At 44.4% G+C, this 20,464-nt stretch overlaps 1 protein-coding gene across 2 annotated transcripts; it reads left to right on the top strand.

Annotated features, from left to right (window-relative positions):
* The first annotated feature begins 1,159 nt into the window (after positions 1-1,159).
* Positions 1,160-16,672, top strand: ELSPBP1 (epididymal sperm binding protein 1). Of its 2 annotated transcripts, XM_025850039.2 has the most exons (6): positions 1,160-1,289; positions 2,804-2,897; positions 9,293-9,430; positions 13,134-13,280; positions 14,319-14,477; positions 16,515-16,672. In XM_025850039.2, exons 2-6 carry the CDS (start codon positions 2,828-2,830, stop codon positions 16,670-16,672), a joined length of 672 nt encoding a protein of 223 aa, XP_025705824.1. In that variant the 5' UTR covers positions 1,160-1,289; positions 2,804-2,827. The 2 variants fall into 2 exon arrangements, with proteins under 2 accessions (XP_025705824.1, XP_073742720.1); XM_073886619.1 differs by lacking the exon at positions 14,319-14,477.
* The last annotated feature ends 3,792 nt before the right edge of the window (positions 16,673-20,464 follow it).

Genomic DNA, 20,464 nt, shown 5'->3' with positions numbered 1-20,464 from the left:
CAAACACAGTGCAACTAAGTTAAGTTGTGGGGGGGGGGGGGGGGGGGGATATTTGGGGCTTTACATCAGGAGCCCAGTCTTGGAATGTGAGGTGCTTGAGGGGCGATCTAGATGGACGTACCTGGGGGGGGCAGGTGAAAATACAGTCTTAACACTCAGAAGTGAAATTTGCCTGGAGAGGTCTGGTACGAATGATGATTTCAGCTGACATTTCTGGAGTGCTTAGCACACGTGAGGTCCCACAGGAAGCCTGAAGACAGCATGGCATAGCAGCCAAGAGCCCAGTTTCTGGATAAAGTTAGGTTGTCAGGGTTCAGGTAGGAGCCCCATCGCTTTCGAGGTTTGTGATCCTCACCAAGATGCTTAAGTTCCCTGTGCCTCCACTTCCCCAAATGTGCAATGGGGGTAATACTAGGGCCCCTCCTTTGGGTTATTATCAGGATCATAATGAATTTAGAATCGCGTATAGCACTCAATGAGTATTACCTGTTATTTTTTTATGATCTCAGCGAATCATCATAACAAGCCTACCTAATGGTAGGTAGGATTAGTATCCCTATTTTTTAAAAATATTTTATTTGTTTATTTGAGAGAAAGAGGGTGGACAGGGGGAGGGGCAGACTCCCCGCTGAGCAGGGAGCCAATGTGGGGCTTAATCCTAGGACCCCGGGATCATGACCTGAGCGGAAGGCAGATGCTTAACCGACTGAGCCGCCCAGGTGCCCCAGTATCCCCATTTTTTAGATGATGAAGCTAAGGCTTGGAGAATTTAAGTAACTTCTGAAGGTCACCCAGGTGGGAAATGGTAGAGTCAGGATTTCAACCAGGACCAGCTAGCCTCCACAATCAAAGGTGAGTCCAACTCCATGGTCTGAACCAGCAGTCGGAGTTAGTCATGAGCAGGTAGGCAGTGAATGAGACACCACTCAGGAAAAGCAAGTTTGGGGCATTGTGCTGTGGTTAAAAATAACAAAAGAAATCAGAAAATGCTCCCATATGTAGCAGGAAAGCCAAGTGAAAAGGTGTGTTCTGAGACCCGGGTGCTCAGTGGCGCCACCTACCTGTTCGAGGACCTGAATCTACGGCCTTGGTCTATTTTTTTTTCCTCCCCCAACCCACCATCCAGATTTGTTGCCATCTGATGTCTCCCCTGAGCTGCCCTGATCTTTGCCTTAATTATTCATAAACAAAACCAACAATTTACAACGGAAACACACTTTTGCATCAGGATCTGCCTGGACCCTCGCGGCCTCCCCCAGAGGCAGGAATTATTAACCTATGCTCTGCAGGTGAGGGAACAAAGACCCACAGATGGGAAGTGGTTTGTGGAGCTTGAGAACTCTGACACTGGTGTAGACAGGTCTGCCGTTGAACCCGAGGTCCGTCACCTACCATCTGCGGTGCTTGGATAAGTTACTTAACCTCCCATATCTTGGTTTCGCTCTTCTGTAAACAGAGCTGATCATGCCTGCTCATCAGGTCGTTAGAAGGTGGCGTACAGTAGGCGCTCAATAACCGGTAGCCAGCAGAAGCGGTAATGGTAACTGAGTCTCAAGACAAAAGCAGACCACCGATTCCAACCCTGAGTTGTTGTTTCTGTGGAAAATGGCGTATCCATGTGTCATTAAGGAAATGGCACAGAGGCAAATAGAAATTATGTCTGGGGAGGATGGTAAATGCTGATCATTAAGGTACTTTCATATCCCGCTGGAGATGGGTGTGATCCATGAGGAGGGTTTAAGGCTATGGTTAAGATCCCCATGATGAGTAGAGCCTTTGGAGCCCTCTACGTGCATTAGAATCCTGCCATTTCCTCTCTGCCTAACCATCTCAGGCAGATCACTTGGCTTCTCTGAGCCTCAGCTTCCTCATCTGTAAAATGGGATTAAAATAGCTATCATTTCATTTGTGAGAACCAAGCGGCGTACTGTGTGTTGAGCGTGTAGCCTGGAATACAGTAAATGCTCAACAAATGCAACATGTCTCCTTTCCATCACACCGACCCCTCCATAATGACAGTGTATATATTTTTTCTTTCCTGTAAGAGCAAATTATTCTTCACTGCCCTCTAGGGGTAGAAAGTAAAATGGCCTGCATGACACCAAACCTGGGAGTTAGTGGAAGAAGAAGGAAGCCATAGGAGCAAAATTTTTGTCTTCCTGGGGCTCTGGGTGGCTCAGTTGGTTGAGCGTCTGCCTTCAGCCGGGGTCATGATCTTGAGGTCCTGGGATCTAGCCCCGTGTCAGGCTCCCTGCTCAGCAGAGAGTCGGCTTCTCCTTTTCCCTCTGCCCCTGCCCCCCACTTATGAACGCACTCTCTCTCTCTCAAATAAATAAAATCTTTTAAAAAAATTTTTGGGGGGCACCTGGGTGGCTCAGTCGTTAAGCATCTGCCTTTGGCTCAGGTCATGGTCCCAGGGTCCTGGGATCAAGCCCTGCATCGGGCTCCCTGCCCAGCAGGAAGTCTGCTTCTCCCTCTCCCACTCCCCCTGCTTGTGTTCCCTCTCTAGCTGTGTCTCCTCTGTCAAATAAATAAATAAAATCTTTTTTTAAAAAAATAAAAAAGAGGGGCACCTGGGTGGCTCAGTCGGTAAAGCATCTGCCTTCGGCTCAGGTCATGATCCCAGGATCCCAGGATCAAGCCCTGCATCGGGCTCCCTGCTCCGCGGGAAGCCTGCTTCTCCCTCTCCCACTCCCCCTGCTTGTGTTCCCTCTCTCGCTGTCTCTCTCTGTTAAATAAATAAATAAAATCTTTAAAAATAATAATAAATAAATAAATAAATACATTTTTTGTCTTTCTTCAGTCCAGAAAGAAGAGGCCTGTTGAGATGACCCCGTGGTCCAGTTACATGTTAGGATGGACAACCTTCCTCCTCTACTCCCATGAGACAAGTGGAAGTGAGTATACTGGAAAACGATGCGGAGGATTTGGAAATCAGAAAGAGTGAATGGGTCAAAGCAAGGATTCCTAGATTCAGGTAAGGAGGAGATAGAGAACCATCTGCTTCTGGACTGCCTTGACCGCAGACAACTGAAAACAAGGAAAGCGAGACCCTGGATAAGTGGGTGGTTGCTGTAATGGACACAAGCACCTTTCATGATGCTCAGCACATGGAAGGGAAGTGCATATATGTTAATTAAAAGGGGGGGCTCTAGGGGCGCCTGGGTGCCTCAGTTGGTGAGGCCTCTGGATTTTGGCTCAGGTCTGTGAGATTGAGCCTCGTGTTGGGCTCTGAGCTGGGCGTGGAGCTTGCTTGAGATTCTCTCCCTCTCCCTTGCCCCTCCCCCACCACTTGCGTGTTCGCTCTCTCTCTCTAAAAAAAGGGGGGGGCGTTCTATAATTCCAATGGATTGAGTCTTCAGACTCCAACTTAGACCCTCCACTCTCTTTCTTAAATTGTGGTAAAATGCTCAGAACATAAAATTTACAATCTTAACCATTTTGAAGTGCACAGTTCCACAGAAGTACATTCACATGGTTGCACAACCAATAGCCAGTGCTCTTTTCAGCCTGCAAAACTAAAACTCTGTACCTATTCAATGACTTGCACCTCCCCCTCCCTTCAGCCCCGGCAACCACCATTCTACTTTCTTTCTCCATGAATTCGACTGCTCTGATACCTCATGAAAGTGGAATCAAACAGTACTTGTCTTTTTGTGACTGGCTTATGTCACTCGGCATAATGTCCTCAAGATTCATCCATGTTGTAACAGCTGTCAGAATCCCCTTTCCCTTTAGGGCTGAATGATATTCCACTGCGTGTGTGATACACACATGTACATACCACCTTTTGTTTATCCACTCATCCATTGATGGACTTGGATGGTTTCTACCTTTTGGCTATTGTGAATAACACTGCTCTAACCATTGAGTGTTACAAATACTTCTTTGAGAACCCACTTTCAATTCTTTTGGGGATAGACCCAGAAGGGGAATTGCTGGGTCATATGTTTAATTTTTTGAGGAAATGCCATACTGTTTTCCAAAGCAGCTACACCATTTTACATTCCCATCAACAGTGCATAAGTTTCTAATTTCTCCACATCCTTGCCAACATTTGTTGTTTTCTGCTAAAAAAAAAAAAAAAAAGTGGCCATTCTAGTGGGTGTGAGGCTACGCTCTTGATATATCTAGGAATCTAAATCAAACACCCAAAGATCGTATGGTAAGCACAGAAGCAGAACAAAGAGAGACCCTGGTTATATATAGTTCACTCAAGCTAGGGTGAAACAATTCTCTACAATTAAAATCCTTTTCCGTCTGATGAGCCCTCTCCCTTGGATAGGCTCAAGAAACACTCTTTTTTAAAAAGATTTTATTTATTTATTAGAGAGAGAGAGAGAGCATAAGCAGGCTCCCGCTGAGCAAGGAACCCGATGTGGGACTCAATCCCAGGACCCTGGGATCATGACCTGAGCCGAAGGCAGAGGTTGAGCCACCCAGGAGTCCCTCAAGAAACACTCCTGTTTTCATGCCCTTGGATTCCACGAAGTCCTTTTTCAATGATCACATTCTATATTCCAGAGATTCCTAATATGAGGTCACCGGGCAAACACTAGAGTCCATGAAACCCTGGATTGGTATAAAAAAGGGTGTGTATTTATCAGGGTAGTGAGAACAGATATTGACACAGACAAACTCCAAACTATAGCAGCTTAACACAAATCATTGTATTTCTCCTTCCTATAAAGTCCAATGAGGATGCGTCTGGTCAGCAGGGGTCCATGCACCTTCCACCGTGGGGTTCCACCATCCCCGAGGGCTTTAGGGTGTTCTGTGGAGACTTTGCTTGGAGCTGATAGACAAGGATCAAGAGTCTGATGATCTTGGAGGAGGCTTTTTTTTTTTTTTTTTTGGCCAGGAAGTGATAGCTGTCATTTTCTCCCACTTCCACTGGCCAGAACTCACAGGATGCTTAGCTGCAAGGGAGTCTGGGAAATGTGTTTTTTAGCAGTACATTTAGGAGGAAGATGAAGCTGGTTTTGAACACACAGCAGTCTCTGCCATAGGGAGGTGTGAGCATTTTCCCTGAGAGAAGGTCTGGCTTCTCAAAAGAACTGATGAGTCCCAAAAAGGCTAAGAACCCACAGTTTATTCAGTCAGGGAACAATACCAGCTTTTTCAGTTCTTGTCTCATTCTGGTCATACCTTCCTGAGACCACACCCACATTCCTGTGGCAAAACTTGGCATCCCTAAGTCTCCTCTGCACATATTTATGGGTTAATTTATTTGATACACATTTATTGAGTGATTTCCAAATGCCAGGCACCATGCAATGGGCCAGAAACATAGCAATAAATAAAACTCATGCTCTATAATCAGAGAGCTCTCAGCAAACAGGAGTGATAGACATGTAAACAGATAACTATATTCTTTAAATATTTGGTAAGTACGTTTATAGAGATTGACTGAGAGTATTATAAGAGTGCAGAAGAGTATTGATCCAGACTGAATCAAGTCGTATGGTTGAGTAATGGGGAGTAAGGCTAGGAAGAAAGAAAAGAACAGGATGAAGGGCATGAGCCAAATGCCAAAGACAAGAAAGAAGCATGGAGGAAGGTCGAGGAAATGTTAATCAGACAGTGAGAACAGAGAGGTCGGCAGGGCCCAGATTATGGAGAATTTTAACCCAGTTAAGAAGATTAGACCATCTGCTGGATTACTTTGCAGATGGCTAATAGTATCTATTATGTGTTGATTCTTACTAACAACTCCCAAGAATAATCTTAATCCTGTGTCAAGGGGGCATCTGCCTGCCCTCCCAGCATCATACATACCGGTGGTGTCCATGACTGAGAATCACTGATGACAATGATGACGGTGATGGTGATGATTGCTAACATTTGTTGAGTAGCAGTCATGTTCCAGGTACTCTTCTAAGCACTTTCCAGATATTAACTGGTTTCAACTTTATAAAACCAAGACTGGAAAGTTCTGAGACTCAGAGGTGGACCACGCAATGTGACTTAAGGGCCCCTACTTGCATCAACCCATTGGTGAAACTCAAAGCTGGAGGTCTGCCTTTCCCACCCTCTCCCAGTACATCCTTCATTCACCCTTATGGTGGCTTAGGTCAGATTATACAAGGTAGGAATCTGATCCAGAAGAGATGGGGCTACAAGGTTGAAGATAGAGAGGATGTCTTATTCATCTGTATTGGTAACAGACTATCTCCAAATGTCAGTGGCTGAACTCAGTAGAGTTCACGTCAAACTCTTCTAGCACTTCAGTGTGGATGTTTGGTGGGAAGCCTCTTTCGTTGTGATTCAGAGACATAGGACCCTTCCGTATCATGGCTCCTCTATCCCCTAGAGCCTCAATGTTCTCTGCAGGGTCCTCTTTATCTGAGTTTCTCAACCTGGGCACTATTGACATTTGGGGCCAGATGATTTTGTTCTGGAACCTGTGCATGGTAAAATGTTTAGCAACATCCCCAGCCTCTGCCCAGTAGATCCCAGGAGCACAGCTACCAGCTCCCCCTTCTCCCAGTTGTAACAACCAATATTTCTCCAAACATTGTCTAACGTCCCCTTCTCCTTCAAGAACCATGGCTCTATATATCCAGCTGGCAGAGGAAGAAAGGAGCATGGAGGTTTTCTTGGGACTTTTCTGAGCAAGGAAATGGTGAACATCATTTCCACCCACATTCCGTGGGTTGTAACTGAGTCACGTGGCCCCACCTAACTATAAGAGAGGCCAAAAAATGGGTTCGAGCTAGGAGCCCAGAAAGAAAAAGAAGATAGGTTTTAGTGAGTCCATGGAAGCTTTGCCTCACCATGTTTGGAACACGAGCATGCGCGTGCACACACACACGTGTGTGTGCATGCACATAACCTATCAGAATGTCTTAGTCATAGTAAGCCTTCATTATATCTTTGAAGGAGGGAGAAAGGGAAGGGAGGAGGGAATGACGGGATGAAGGCAAAGAGAAAAGCTAGGATCCTGGACCATTAGATAAAAAATTCTAGTTCTCGGGCGCCTGGGTGGCTCAGATGGTTAAGCGTCTGCCTTCGGCTCAGGTCATGATCCCGGGGTCCTGGGATCGAGTCCCTCATCGGGCTCCCTGCTCCTTGGGAGCCTGCTTCTCCCTCTGCTTCTCTCTCTCTCTCTCTCTCTCCCCCTCCCTCATGAATAAATAAATAAAATATTTTTAAAAATTCTAGTTCTGCTCAAAAAAAAAAAGGCATTAAGTTGAAATGATTCCTTATCTTACATGGGTCTTCACTTCCTTCTCCATGAAGAATTTGGGCTAGAATAGAATTTCTTAAGATGCGTTTTAGGGACCGTCAGTCTCCAAAGCTCTCAAGGAAAAGGAGGAAAAGGACAATTTGACATACTCCATCCTCCTCTTGTTAATTCAACTCTCATTTGCATATTGACCCTTTTGATGAATCCTTCATTAAAGAAACCCGTTTTGCTTTTTTTCATGTGGCATTTTCTGAACTTATATCTTTATTCTGTCAGTTTTTTCTTAAGCATCTACTATGAGCAAGTCACTATTCTAGTTTCCGAGGAAACACTGTGTCAAAGACAAAGTCCCTGTCCTCACACTGAGGAATGCAAAGGCCAAGGGTTGCATTTCTCCAACTTTACTCATCCAAGTACCACCCCCTCAGTATTTACCATATCTGCACGTCACCAGCACTATCATTTGCTTGACCTTCCTCTTTAGATGTGATCTCTTCTTCACTTTAACACCCTTATTTTATTTTTTTTTATTTCTTTAAGATTTTATTTATTTACTTGAGAGAGAGAATGAGAGAGAGAGAGCGCATGAGAGGGAAGAGGGTCAGAGGGAGAAGCAGACTCCCCGCCGAGCAGGGAGCCCGATGCGGGACTCGATCCCGGGACTCCGGGATCATGACCTGAGCCCAAGGCAGTCGCTTAACCAACTGAGCCACCCAGGCACCCAACACCCTCATTTTATTTTTTTTTATTTTTTTTATTGTTATGTTAATCACCATATATTACATCATTAGTTTTTGATGCAGTGTTCCATGATTCATTGTTTGTTCATAACACCCAGTGCACCATGCAAAACGTGCCCTCCTCAATACCCATCACCAGGCTAACCCATCCCCCCACCCCCCTACCCTCTAGAACCCTCAGTTTTTCAGAGTCCATCATCTCTCATGGTTCGTCTCCCCCTCTGACATACTCCCCTTTTCTTCCTCTCCTGTTATCTTCTTCTTTTCCTTTTTTCTTAAAATATGTTGCGTTATTTGTTTCAGAAGTACAGATCTGTGATTCAACAGTCTTGCACAATTCACAGCGCTCACCGTAGCACATACCCTCCCCAATGTCTATCACCCAGCCATCCCATCCCTCCCACCCCCAACCACTCCAGTAACACTCAGTTTGTTTCCTGAGATTAAGAATTCCTCATATCAGTGAGGTCATGTGATACATGTCTTTCTCTGATTGACTTATTTCACTCAGCATAACACCCTCCAGTTCCATCCACGTCGTTGCAAATGGCAAGATCTCATTCCTTTTGATGGCTGCATAATATTCCATTGTGTATATATACCACATCTTCTTTCTCCATTCATCTGTCGATGGGCATCTTGTCTCTTTCCACAGTTTGGCTATTGTGGACATTGCTGCTATAAACATTGGGGTACATGTACCCCTTCGGGTCCCTACATTTGTATCTTCCAACACCCTCATTTTAAAGAATAGTTAACATCAGCTCTGTAATCTGTAAAAATGCTACTACTTGCCATAAATAGAAATTGCAAACAAAAATAAATACTATGAAAACAAAATCCTATTATTACATTCTACTAGATGCTATTGTCCCAATAAGGCTTTGAGCCTGAGTCCTGCCCTCTTTTTGTTGTTGTTGTTAAAAAGGGAGATTATTAAGAATTAGAGACATGGTAGAGAAATACTAGCATTAAAATGAAGCTTTCTTTTTTGTGTCATCAGGATTGAAAAGAGCATTGCAAAATGCAATTGCTTTTCAGAATTATTTAATGTGTGTCCTTTTGTTACCTACTGTGATCTCATGACCTTTACCAAATGTGTTTTCTGTGACATTGACAGCGCTCTGATGGTCTGGAGGAAGACTTTATCCCGGTTGTTTTCATGGTTTATGAGACTCCTTCCCGGTACTCTTGGTCTCAACATAAACTGGACATGCCCTTGTATGTCACGAGAAAGCTGGGGGCTAAGACTCCACGTGTCACCTTCAGACCCGCCCCCGCCCGCCATGAGAACCAAACCAAGACTCAGCCTTGGCTCATTCATTGTGACGAAGCCCCCCTGTTTTGTCTCTCTGTCTTCCAGATCAGAAAGATTCATGTGCCTTTCCCTTCATCTACAAGGGGTCTTCTTACTTTTCTTGCATCAAAACCAATAGCCTCTCCCCTTGGTGTGCAACCAGAGCCATTTATGACGGGCAGTGGAAGTACTGCATGGCGGATGGTGAGTGGTGCCATGCTGTCCCCTCAGCAGGCCTCCTCAAATGATGAGTCACAAAAGAAAATGTGTGGATTTGTATAATATGATCATATTTTTGTTTCCTGTTTTTTTTAATATTTTATTTATTTATTTGACAGAGAGAGACCAGTGAGAGAGGGAACACAAGCAGGGGGAGTGGGAGAGGGAGAAGCAGGCTCCCTGCTGAGCAGGGAGCCCGATGTGGGGCTCGATCCCAGGACCCTGAGCCGAAGGCAGCCGCTTAACTGACTGAGCCACCCAGGAGCCCCAATATGATCATATTTTTGAAGACGGGTTATGATATATGTGTGTGTGCATAGAAATGCTGCAGGAGGCTAAACACTGAATACTAGTAATGAATAATAATGTTAACAATGATAGTGTTGAAAATGGTATTCTCTGAACCACCATATTCTTTGTCTCTTTCTTGATTTTCTAAATTGATAAGGAAAAACAGAAACATTATAACAGAGAAGGGATTTGAGAGACTCTGTTTACTTTTTTCTCAGAGCCCAAGACATTTTTGCAATTATATGATTTCTATCTTTTGTGCACAAGACAAAAGGCATTTTGTTTTAACCAATACCCTATTGTTGGACATTTTAATTGTTCCTACTACTAACCGGCTTTTGAATATTTAGGACTTACTTTTCTTTCTTACCACTGTTCTTGACTCCCTTAGATCAAATTCTCCCTTTGATAATAAATATAACATCCCTTTTACTATCCTGAAATAAAATTTATAAAGAACATTACCTATTCTAAATTCATAATTTCAAAATAAATCAACATAATATATAAGAAATAAAATGAAGCAAATTGATAAAATAATTAAGCACGCATGACAATAACTAACCTAAAAGATATTAAAAAGTGGCCAGATGCTTGTACCTCCAAGCAGAATCTCTTTAATTGTAAGAGCTAAAAATGACTACAAAGAAGCCCCATTATGCTGAAAAAAACAAACCAAACCTGGAAGCAATACTATCTCTGATTGAAAATATTGCTCCAGTTCAAACAATGTAAATCAGGATCAACTGGTTGAAACTGAATCTGAAAATTAGAGTGTTTTTTTTTTTTAATTCTGGAAAAGAGGTCCCCGAACATGCATAAGATGTACAAAAGGGGACAAAACTCTGCCAAAAGTGCATATACTAGACACAATTAAGGCCTAGAGAGTCAACAACCTGCATTTGATTAAACCTCTTTCAGCCATATCACTGAGGGCTCCTGAATAGATGAAGGTATGCTTTTTGCATCTCCTCCCTCAGCTCTGGCTCCTGAACCAAGTACTGCTCTTTGGACCCACACTGGTGGGTATCACACTACTTGCGAATAGCTTTAACATCTTAGCCTTACCCTTACCCTGACGTCTTCCCCTTACACAGCGGTGGAGAAGTGGTTTTCCATGGGTATTTCCCAGTAATGCCTCACAGGACACAGGACGCTTCTCCTCGTGAGTGGAATAGCGATATCAGAAACAGGTGTCCATGTCAATCCCTAACAATGCTAGCTTAAGATATTCATATCACTTAGACATATACTACTGTGCAGAGGCTTTTCTGCTCGTTTGCAGGCTTCCTCAATAAGGACAAGGTGCCACCACTGTGTAAATAGAAAAACAGAGTCATCCCTAATTCTTTCCTTCCCACCCTGTGTGTAACCCACCAACTAGACTTAATTTTGCCTTCAAAATAGATCCTAGCTTCAGCTTCTGGGAAGAACCTGCTTCCTCTGCTTCCATCCTTCTCCGAATCACCATCAACTCTGCCTGCCAAAATTTGCTAACTGGTCTCCCCAAATCCCCCTCACCTCCCTGTAACCGATTCTCCACACATCAGTCAAAGAAACGTTTTTGGAATGTGAAGTCAGGCAATGCTACTTCCCTGCTCGTGTCCCTCTGGCTCACCTGCACACTTAGAAGAATATCCTGACCCCTGGATAGCCAATGCAATACTGAGAAAGAAAAACAAAGCAGGAGATATCACACTTCCTGATTTCAGACTATATTACAAAGCTATATAGTAATAAAAACAGTATGGTATTGGCATAAAAACAGACACATGGATCAATGGAACAGAAATAAACTAAGGCATATATGGTTAATTAATTTATGACAAAGGAGCCAAGAATATGTAATGCGGAAAGGACAATCTCTTCATTAAGTGGTGTTGGGAAAACTGTACAGCCACATGCAAAAGAATAAACTGGACCCCTATCTTACACCACACACAAAAGTAACTCAAAATGATTGAAGACTTGAACATAAGATGTGAAACCACAGAACTCTCGTAAGAAAACATGGGGGTAAAGCTGTGAGACATCAGTTTTGGCAATGATTTTTTTTTTTTTGGATTTGACACCAAAATCAAAGGCAACAAAAGCAAAAATAAACAAGTGGGACTACATCAAACTACAAAGCTTCTGTATAGCAAAAGAAACTGTCAATAAAATGAACAGGCAACCATGGAAGGGGAGAAAATATTTGCAAATCATGTATCTGATAAGGGGTTAATATCTGAAATATCCAAGAGAACTCCTACAATTCAATAGGAAGAAGAAGGAGGGGGGGGTGAGGAGGAGGAGACCCTTCACCTTGGTCTGCAAAGCTCTACATGACATTGCCCTTTCTATGCTCATCTTTTTCCACTCCCTTCCTTGCCTGCTGAGATCCAGCTACACTAATTGTCATGCTTCTTGAATATTCTGAACTCCTTCTGTCTTTGTACTCTTCACACTTTCATTCCCTCTGCTTGGACCTCAATTCTCCCCAGTTTTTGCGTGGCTGTCTTCTCCACATTGTGAGAACCTCTTCTCAAATGCCACCTGCTCAAGGAAGACTTCCTTCATCCCTTCATCTATGAAAACCCCTCCATCATTTCCAAATGACCCTGACCCCCTCACTTACTGTGAGTAAATCCACCCACTATAAACATAATATTCAAAACTATATTCGTGGTACTACATTTGTGATGGAAAATTCAATCTATCTATGGGAGTTGCAATAAGGCACCAACACCTAGATGATAATCTTACTGTATTTGATTTCTCTGATATTTGACCTTTTTTTAAAGATTTTTATTTATTTATTTGAGAGAGAAAATGAGATAGAGAGAGAGAAAGCATGAGAGGGAAGAGGGTCAGAGGGAGAAGCAGACTCCCTGCTGAGCCGGGAGCCCGATGCAGAACTCGATCCCGGGACTCCAAGATCATGACCTGAGCCGAAAGCAGTCGCTTAACCAAATGAGCCACCCAGGCGCCCTTGACATTTTTTTTAATGGCAACATTCTTTTGTATGTCAAGGTCTTGACTTCATCTGTTGGTCATAAACCATCAAAATTCTTTGTCTTGATTTGATTCCTATATGTCTTCTGCTGATTCTAAGAGATTCATTTTTAAGACACAGTGAAGTATGTTGTTTGTTTGTGCAGTATGTGGGGGTGCCATGGTTGAGATTGGGAACACTGTTGGGGAAGCTTTGAGGGTGAAAGTACAGGAAAAAGTCTTTCTTTATGAAATGCTTGATGCAATGAATGAATAAAATCTCTTCCAGACTTGATGTTTGTCCTGTACTTTGGTGGCTAATGGATGGATGGATGGATGGATGGATGGATAGATGGATGATTAAATGACTGTCCTGTGAATGGCTGGAGAAATTCAAACCACTCACGGGCTCTTTTCTGTACAGATTACCCGCGATGCATCTTCCCCTTCGTCTATCGAGGAAGGTCGCATAACAGCTGCATCATGGAGGGCAGCTTCCTTGGAAGGCTGTGGTGCTCTGTCACCTCCAGCTTTGATGAGAAGCAGCAGTGGAAATACTGTGAAACCAATGGTGAGGCACTAGAGCAGGGATGGGGTGTTTGGTGGGAAGGAGGGGAGATAGCAATGATCCTACTGAGGGGATGATGGCACAGGGGAAAGCAGAGCAATGGGAGTAATACTTCTAGGAATCAAGGGTCTTCTTGGAGAATACATTAGGACAACTGCAGGAGACAGGAATGTCCTGAGGCCATGTTCTCCCGAGTCCCCAATGTCAGCATGGAAAATCCAGTTGTCCTAAGAACCAGAACAATGGGCTGTAGTCCTGATATTGGTTTTCAAGTATTTCTGTTGCCAGAATTGTCAATGAGCAGATTCACCAAGTGCTGGACCCTTCCTTAACATTTCATCTTAATAACCTCTTCACTTCTTAATGACCTCCATTCATTCTAGTGTATTAGACTCTGATCCAGGATCTTTATATATAACTTTCCATTGAATCTTTCCATGGAAGCTCTATGAGATGCTATTTTTTTTCCCTAGTCAATAAATGGTCACAGTAAAATTAAGTCCCACCCAAAGTCACACTCCTAGGTGATGTTGGAGTTAGGATTTGAATTCAAGTCAATATGGCTCTGATGCCGTGCTTTCTCACTAAGTAGTGTTGCCTCCATAGAGATGAAGATTCACATGAGGCACCTATCATGAGCACACTTATTCCTGTATAAAATCTTAATTATGTTCTTCCCTTAGCACTCAAAAAATCCTAGTCCCACATAGAACCTTAATTTTATCTTTGCCCTAGCCCTCCATCACTTGTGTCCTTAACCCTACCAACCTTATCCTTAAATCTCACAATAACTCTGTTGATGAAGCCTGTGGAACACAAAAGCCTTTGTTCAGGTAGACAGTAATGTGTGGTCGTTGACAGTTTTGGTTCTCACTTGTATGCAAAGTGGACATAATAACATCACCAGGAATTCGACTGGGCACGTTCAACGTTATGTTGCTTTTCATGAGATAAAACATGGCGCCTAGTTCATGTGTGATAAATGGAAGCTCTTTTTGTTGTCTCTTCTTGTCCCTGTGACCTTTCCATGATTATTTTCAGAGTATGGGGGAAATTCTTTCAGCAAGCCCTGCATATTCCCCTCCATCTACAGAAATAGCACAATTTCTGAGTGCCTTGAAGATGAAAGCAACAAGTTCTGGTGCCCAACCACTGAAAACATGGATGAGGATGGAAAGTGGAGCCTCTGTGCTGACACTAGTAATCCGGGGAAGGGGACTGGGTGGACACGGGTGGATTCCTTCATTCATTTACTCAGCAAACTCCTACTCCAGCCCTACTGTGTGCCAGACACCGTGCTGGGATGTGGGCATATGGTAAAAGTAATGCAGGGTCTCTTCCCCATGGATCTGATGAGCAAAGAGCATAAATAATGCGACTGTGTGACGGGCAAAATATGGACTGTTGAAGATCCAAGAGAAAGGGGTCAGTATAAGATTTTCAAAATGTGAAACACCAAATACTTGTTTGTACAAACAGAGTAAGCACATGTTAAGGTTTAAAAAAATCTGGGGTGCCTGGGTGGCTCATTTGCTTAAGTGTCAAACCTTTGATCTCATCTCAGGTCTTGATCTTAGGGTCATGAGATCAAGCCCTGCATTGGGCTCCACACTGGGCATGGAGCCTACTTAAAGAAAAGAATCTATTAATAAGGGAACTAGAAGGATAGGTAAGCCAATTCAGGGGACATTATAAGAAATACATAAAGTCAGTGAAGAGAAGAATATTGAGCACAAGCAAGATTGTTAGGTTAGCCACAAAATCCATTAACATCTAAAGGGCAATCAAATCTTTGTGGTTATCTTGTCTACCAGACAGAAATTGTTGGCATCTCTGTTGAACGAAAATCATTCACGATGTATCAGTCTTCTACAAGTTCCAGAGTTGGGGCTTCCAATCAACAGCAAGTAGTAAGTCAGACAAAGTCCTATTTCCCTAGAGCAGGGGTCTGTGAACCCCATCCTTCCTATGGGCCACATCTGTGCCAATGTTTCTTTTGGCCCCTAACCTAAGAATCGTTTTTACATTTTTATATTGTTGAAAAAATTCCAAAGAATGATCATATTTTGTGACAGACAAAAATTATTTGAAATTCATATCTTAGGGCCCATATATAAAGACAGAAGACTGTATGAGGCATGGAAGTTGAAAACACCTACCATCTGGCCCTTTCTAGAAAAAGTTTGCTGACACTGAGCTAGAAAATCAGGTGACCCTAAGGGATTGTTTAGACAATGCTCTAGGAAGACATGAAAAGGTCATGTGGCAATCTTTTGGTGCCATTGCGTGTTTTGGATAATTTTGCTAACAAAGGAGAACAAATGTAGATTTGGTGGATGATCAGGGCAGAAGCCCTCAAGGAAGGAAAATAGAACATTTCTCTATAAATATATTATACTATTTTCCCATAAAGCACATCCCAGACTGCCTGCACTTCAGGACTCTGGACAGCTCTTCAGCACTGCACTTGGGCATTTTTTTTTAAAGATTTTTTATTTATTCATATGACAGAGACAGCGAGAGCCGGAACACAAGCAGGGGGAGAGGGAGAGGGAGAGGGAGAAGCAGGCTTCCCGCTGAGCAGGGAGCCCAATGCGGGGCTCGATCCCAGGACCCTGGGATCATGACCTGAGCCGAAGGCAGCCGCTTAACCACTGAGCCACCCAGGCGCCTCTGCACTTGGGCATTTTAAACACTTGTCTACAGCACAAGAGTTGCATGGAGAAGGCAGGGTGCAGCCTTGCTGGGCTTCATCTAGGAACATGGGTGTTGTGTGTCCACACATGGCCGCAGAAGCCCCACCAGTATTGATTTCGGTTCCAAATAAATTTTAGCAAGTGGCGAATTCACATGCTGAGGATCTGTGAGTAAAGAGGGGCCCCTGTAATATGTCCTCTCCATGCTTCCCACTCCACTCCCTGATTCCCTTGGTGACATGACGTTGTCCTTCTCTCCCCCACTGCTAGGCACCCTTGTGCTTTCCCTCTGCCCTCGTTCCCCATTCCATACCCCATTGAGCTAAACCCAAATAGCTTCCCAGGGAAGAAAATCTCTATGATATTTAGGATTAGGTCAGCATTTCTCTCCACTAATGGGAACCTCTGAGCAGTGCCCAAACAACACACCCACAGGCATTGTGGACCCAATTTTGATTTTAGGGTGGGCTCTGAAGCCTAAGCCTTCACCATAGTATAAAAGCACAGGCGTAACCACTGTCCATCCCCTTCTTCTCCCTAGGAATTTCCTCCTTGGTTCCTGGCTTTCCCTGCCACTTCCCATTCAACTATAAAAACAAAAATTATTTTAACTGTACCGACAAAGGCACAAAGCAGAACCTTACGTGGTGCGCAACCTCTTACAACTATGACCGGGACCACACCTGGGTGTATTGCTGATGCAAAGGTGAGATGCGTAACATACCTGGGGCAATGCTGTGTCCTTCCAGCAGGGTGAGCTCCACGTCCCAGAGATGAGGTGAAGTGGGGGTGGGGGGAGACTAGAACAGCTTCCCAAATTAGAAGGAGGTGGACAAACTCCTTCAGACCCAGAAAGGTATCATGCCAAGTTTTAGGTCCAGGAGGCCTTGGGTGTGCAAGATAAGAAAATGGAATTTCTCAAACTGGAACGTAAGAAGAAAAGATGAGCTTGAAAGGAGACCACCAGAATTTCTCTGGTCCCCAGAGGACATGGCACCAGGTTGTTGATCTGCTACCCCCATCACTAAGTAGCCAAAGGAGGAAAAGGTGGGGGTCACTTCTGCTCTCCATTGTGTGGGTCCCTCCCCCACCTCCACACATAAGTCTTCAACTCTCCCTGCAGGACCAACCTCACTCCCCCTTCCAGCCCTTTCCTCTGGCTTCAGTATTCTTAGGCGAGTGGAAACTCTCCAGACCCCCTGCATGGGTCCACTGGTCTAATCACTCAGTGGTTCTGGGATTAAACACAAACAGAAGCCCTTTCATCAGATGTGTGGACAGGGTGTTTCTAGAAATATTTGCCCTTGGGTGCCTGGGTGGTTCAGTTGGTTAAGCAACTGCCTTCGGCTCAGGTCATGATCCTGGAGTCCCGGGATCGAGTCCCGCATCGGGCTCCCTGCTCGGCGAGGGGCCTGTTTCTCCCTCTAACCCTTCCCGCTCTCATGTACTCTCTCTCTCTCTCTCTCATTCTCACTCTCTCAAAATAAATAAATAAATCTTAAAAAAAAAAAAAGAAAAAAGAAATACTTGCCCTTATGAGGCATGTGGCTTATGGGTGACACCAAAATTAGTGACCCCTCCTGAATTTTGGCTTGGCTATGAAAATTATCTTCCCAGAACAGAGGAGAGGCAAAGGAGTGGGCTTGGGCCTCTGGGTACCATCTTAACAGGGTGGATATTTAAAAACACCCACAAGTTGGTGTACCTGGGTGGCTCAGTCAGTTAAGTGTCTCTTGATTTTGGCTTGAGTCATGATCTCAGGGTCATGGGATCGAGCCTCGAGTCAGGCTCCATGATCAGCACAGAGTCTGCTCATGATTCTCTCCCTCTCCCTCCCCCTCAACCCCTACTTGCACACACACACTCTTTCTCTAAAACAAATCCAAAACCAAAACGAAAAATACCCACGAGTCATCCCCAGGCTGTGGCTAGAATGAGGAACATTTTTAGTGCCCTACCTCTGACTCCTGTCCACCAGAGCACAACTATCTTCTTCGGATCCCTCTTCCACCAAACCTATTAGTAGAGGTGAAGTTAAGGCGCTCATGGTCAGTGGTTTCCAGGCCCCGTGAGCCAGGTGAGGGGCAGGGGTGTCTAACCCCTCCTGGCTCTGCTGCCTCATCTTCTGATTCAGTCTTGAAACCCAATGCAATACTTCTGTATTCACATTACATTTTGAGTCAGTGCATACCTATTACCTGAATGCTGGCTTATGATTCCATTTTCCAGGGGAGGAGAAATATCTTCAGAGGAAGATGGATATACCAAGTTTAGAACCTGCTTCGTCTTTTTCATTGAGTCTTTCAAGTTTAATCGCTTTTAGAAACACCTTGTCCGCCATTTTGCTTAATCACTTGGTCCTTTGTGAAGAACAGAGGGGAAATGTGGCATAACCACCAATAAAGGAGCCCACAGTTAACCCCAGGGCTGCCCTTTGTGCTTCTTGGAATGAGAGATATGGTGAGGGACTGGAATGTGTGGTGAAGGAAGTGTTGGTGACTGGGTTGGTGAGTCTCATGGGGGGAGGTCAGATTCTCAGCCCAGGGGCCCTTGGAAGTTAACTGCAGCCTGCTATCTCTTTCTGGGAACCCACAGATTTGGGTGGAGCATTTATAGATACTTGTTAAATCATTAATAAATAAATTAGTTAGTAAACAGAAGGTAAAAAATTCATTGCACTCGACGTAATGAGCACTGGGTATTATATGCAACTGACGAATCACTAAAATCTACCCCTGAAACTAATAATACAGTGTATGTTAACTAAATTGAATTTAAATAAAGAATTTAAAAAAAAAACAGAAAAGAAAATTCATTGCAAGACTACCTTGACTATTCCTTCCCCATGCCCGTTGCAGATATCAGTAATTGATTACAGAATCTGTTTCCCTGTGAGCCCAGATGCATCCTCATATTGTTCTTCTCCTCCCTCTCCCCCTGCCCGCTCTCCCCCACCCCTCCTCTCTCATAAAACACTGAAAAACTGCTACCACTATCCCACACTGCCTGCAGGCATCAGGGATAGATTTAACCATTCAACCACATTTGGTACCAATTTGATTGTCTAAAATGATGTTGCATAGACATTCGAGAAGCCCAACGATCTCATTCCACTGTAGCTCAAGAACAACCAAATGATCAATCCTCCCTTAATCCCATACAAACATGCCACAGGAAACCTGGCTCTCCTGCCCCCTGATCCCACGTGTGCCCCCCATTGTCTCCAGCCTTCCCTCACACACTTCCTACCACTGCCCCCTCACTCAGTACACTCCAGCCACTGCCCTATTCCTGACTCCAGCCTCTGTGCCTTGCTTGCGCGGAATCCCCTTCCTCTGGCCCTTCTGACGTCATTCATAAGATCATCATCGGGGGCGCCTGGGTGGCTCAGTTGGTTGAGCGACTGCCTTCGGCTCAGGTCATGATCCTGGAGTCCCGGGATCGAGTCCCACATCGGGCTCCCTGCTCGGCAGGGAGTCTGCTTCTCCCTCTGACCCTCTTCCCTCTCGTGCTCTCTCTCTCTCATTCTCTCTCTCTCAAATAAATAAATAAAATCCTTAAAAAAAATCGTTGTCGATAAAATGTTAACTTCGTAAAATAAAAATAAAATTCAGTTTCTCAGCCTCACTCACCACATTTAAAACTCAGTAGCCACAGGTGGCAAGTGGCTACCATAATAGTGCAGACCTAGAACATTCCATCATCACAGAAGATCCCATTGGATTGTGTGGCTCTAGAACACAAGCTCCTTGAGGTCAAGTACCTTATCATTGCTCTATTTCCATCACCTGGAATAATGCCCGGCATAGAACAGGGACTCAGCAAATATCACGTTGAATAGGTGACTGAGTGAGTGAGTGAGTGGGATGGACAGATGGACAGGTGTATGGATGGAATGAGATGGAGCTGAGACAGGAGGCAGAAGCCATATTTTAAAGGATGATCTGGATTATGTCACTCCTCTGCTCAAAATCCTCCAAGGTCCTCAGACTGGCCTCTAAACATGCACAGTTTAACCCCTGATCCACCACCTACCCCTGTCCAGCCACCACGGCCTCTCACCCTTCCTCCACCACAGTCAACTACGTTCCTGCCTCAGGGCCTTTGCATTCACCCTACACTGTGTTGGAAGTGCTCTTCCCCTGGATATGCCCCTGGTGCTCAGTAGACTCCCTGATGCCCCTATGTGGAATGGGGACACCTCCTCTTTCTCAGACCCCTTAAACCAGTTTCCTGCTCCATTTTTCTCCATATCTCTTACCATCTTCTACCATACCCATGTATTTTGCTCCATGTCTGTCTCCTCCTTTTATAACGTAAGCTCCCAGGAGGCGGGGATCCGTGTATTTCATTCACCGAGGGAGCCCCATGTTTGGAAGTGTGCCCACAGCAAGCACTTCATATGTTGCTGTTGAATAAATGAAGTGCAGGAGGGAAGGAAGACAGGAAGGAAGGAAGGAAGGAAGGAAGGAAGGAAGGAAGGAAGGAAGG

This window comes from Callorhinus ursinus, unplaced genomic scaffold (assembly GCF_003265705.2).
Source record: "Callorhinus ursinus isolate GAN/ISIS: 27379988/994484 unplaced genomic scaffold, GSC_fseal_2.0 scaffold71, whole genome shotgun sequence".
NCBI classification, from domain to species: domain Eukaryota; kingdom Metazoa; phylum Chordata; class Mammalia; order Carnivora; family Otariidae; genus Callorhinus; species Callorhinus ursinus.
This window is presented reverse-complemented; position numbering and strand designations above follow the sequence as displayed.

Coding starts and splice junctions, on each gene's coding strand:
- ELSPBP1 (XM_025850039.2), top strand. CDS start 2,828: ATGACCCCGTGGTCCAGTTACATGTTAGGATGGACAACCTTCCTCCTC. Junction 2,898..9,292: donor CTCCCATGAGACAAGTGGAA/GTGAGTATACTG, acceptor TCTGTCTTCCAG/ATCAGAAAGATTCATGTGCC. Junction 13,281..14,318: donor GAAATACTGTGAAACCAATG/GTGAGGCACTAG, acceptor GATTATTTTCAG/AGTATGGGGGAAATTCTTTC.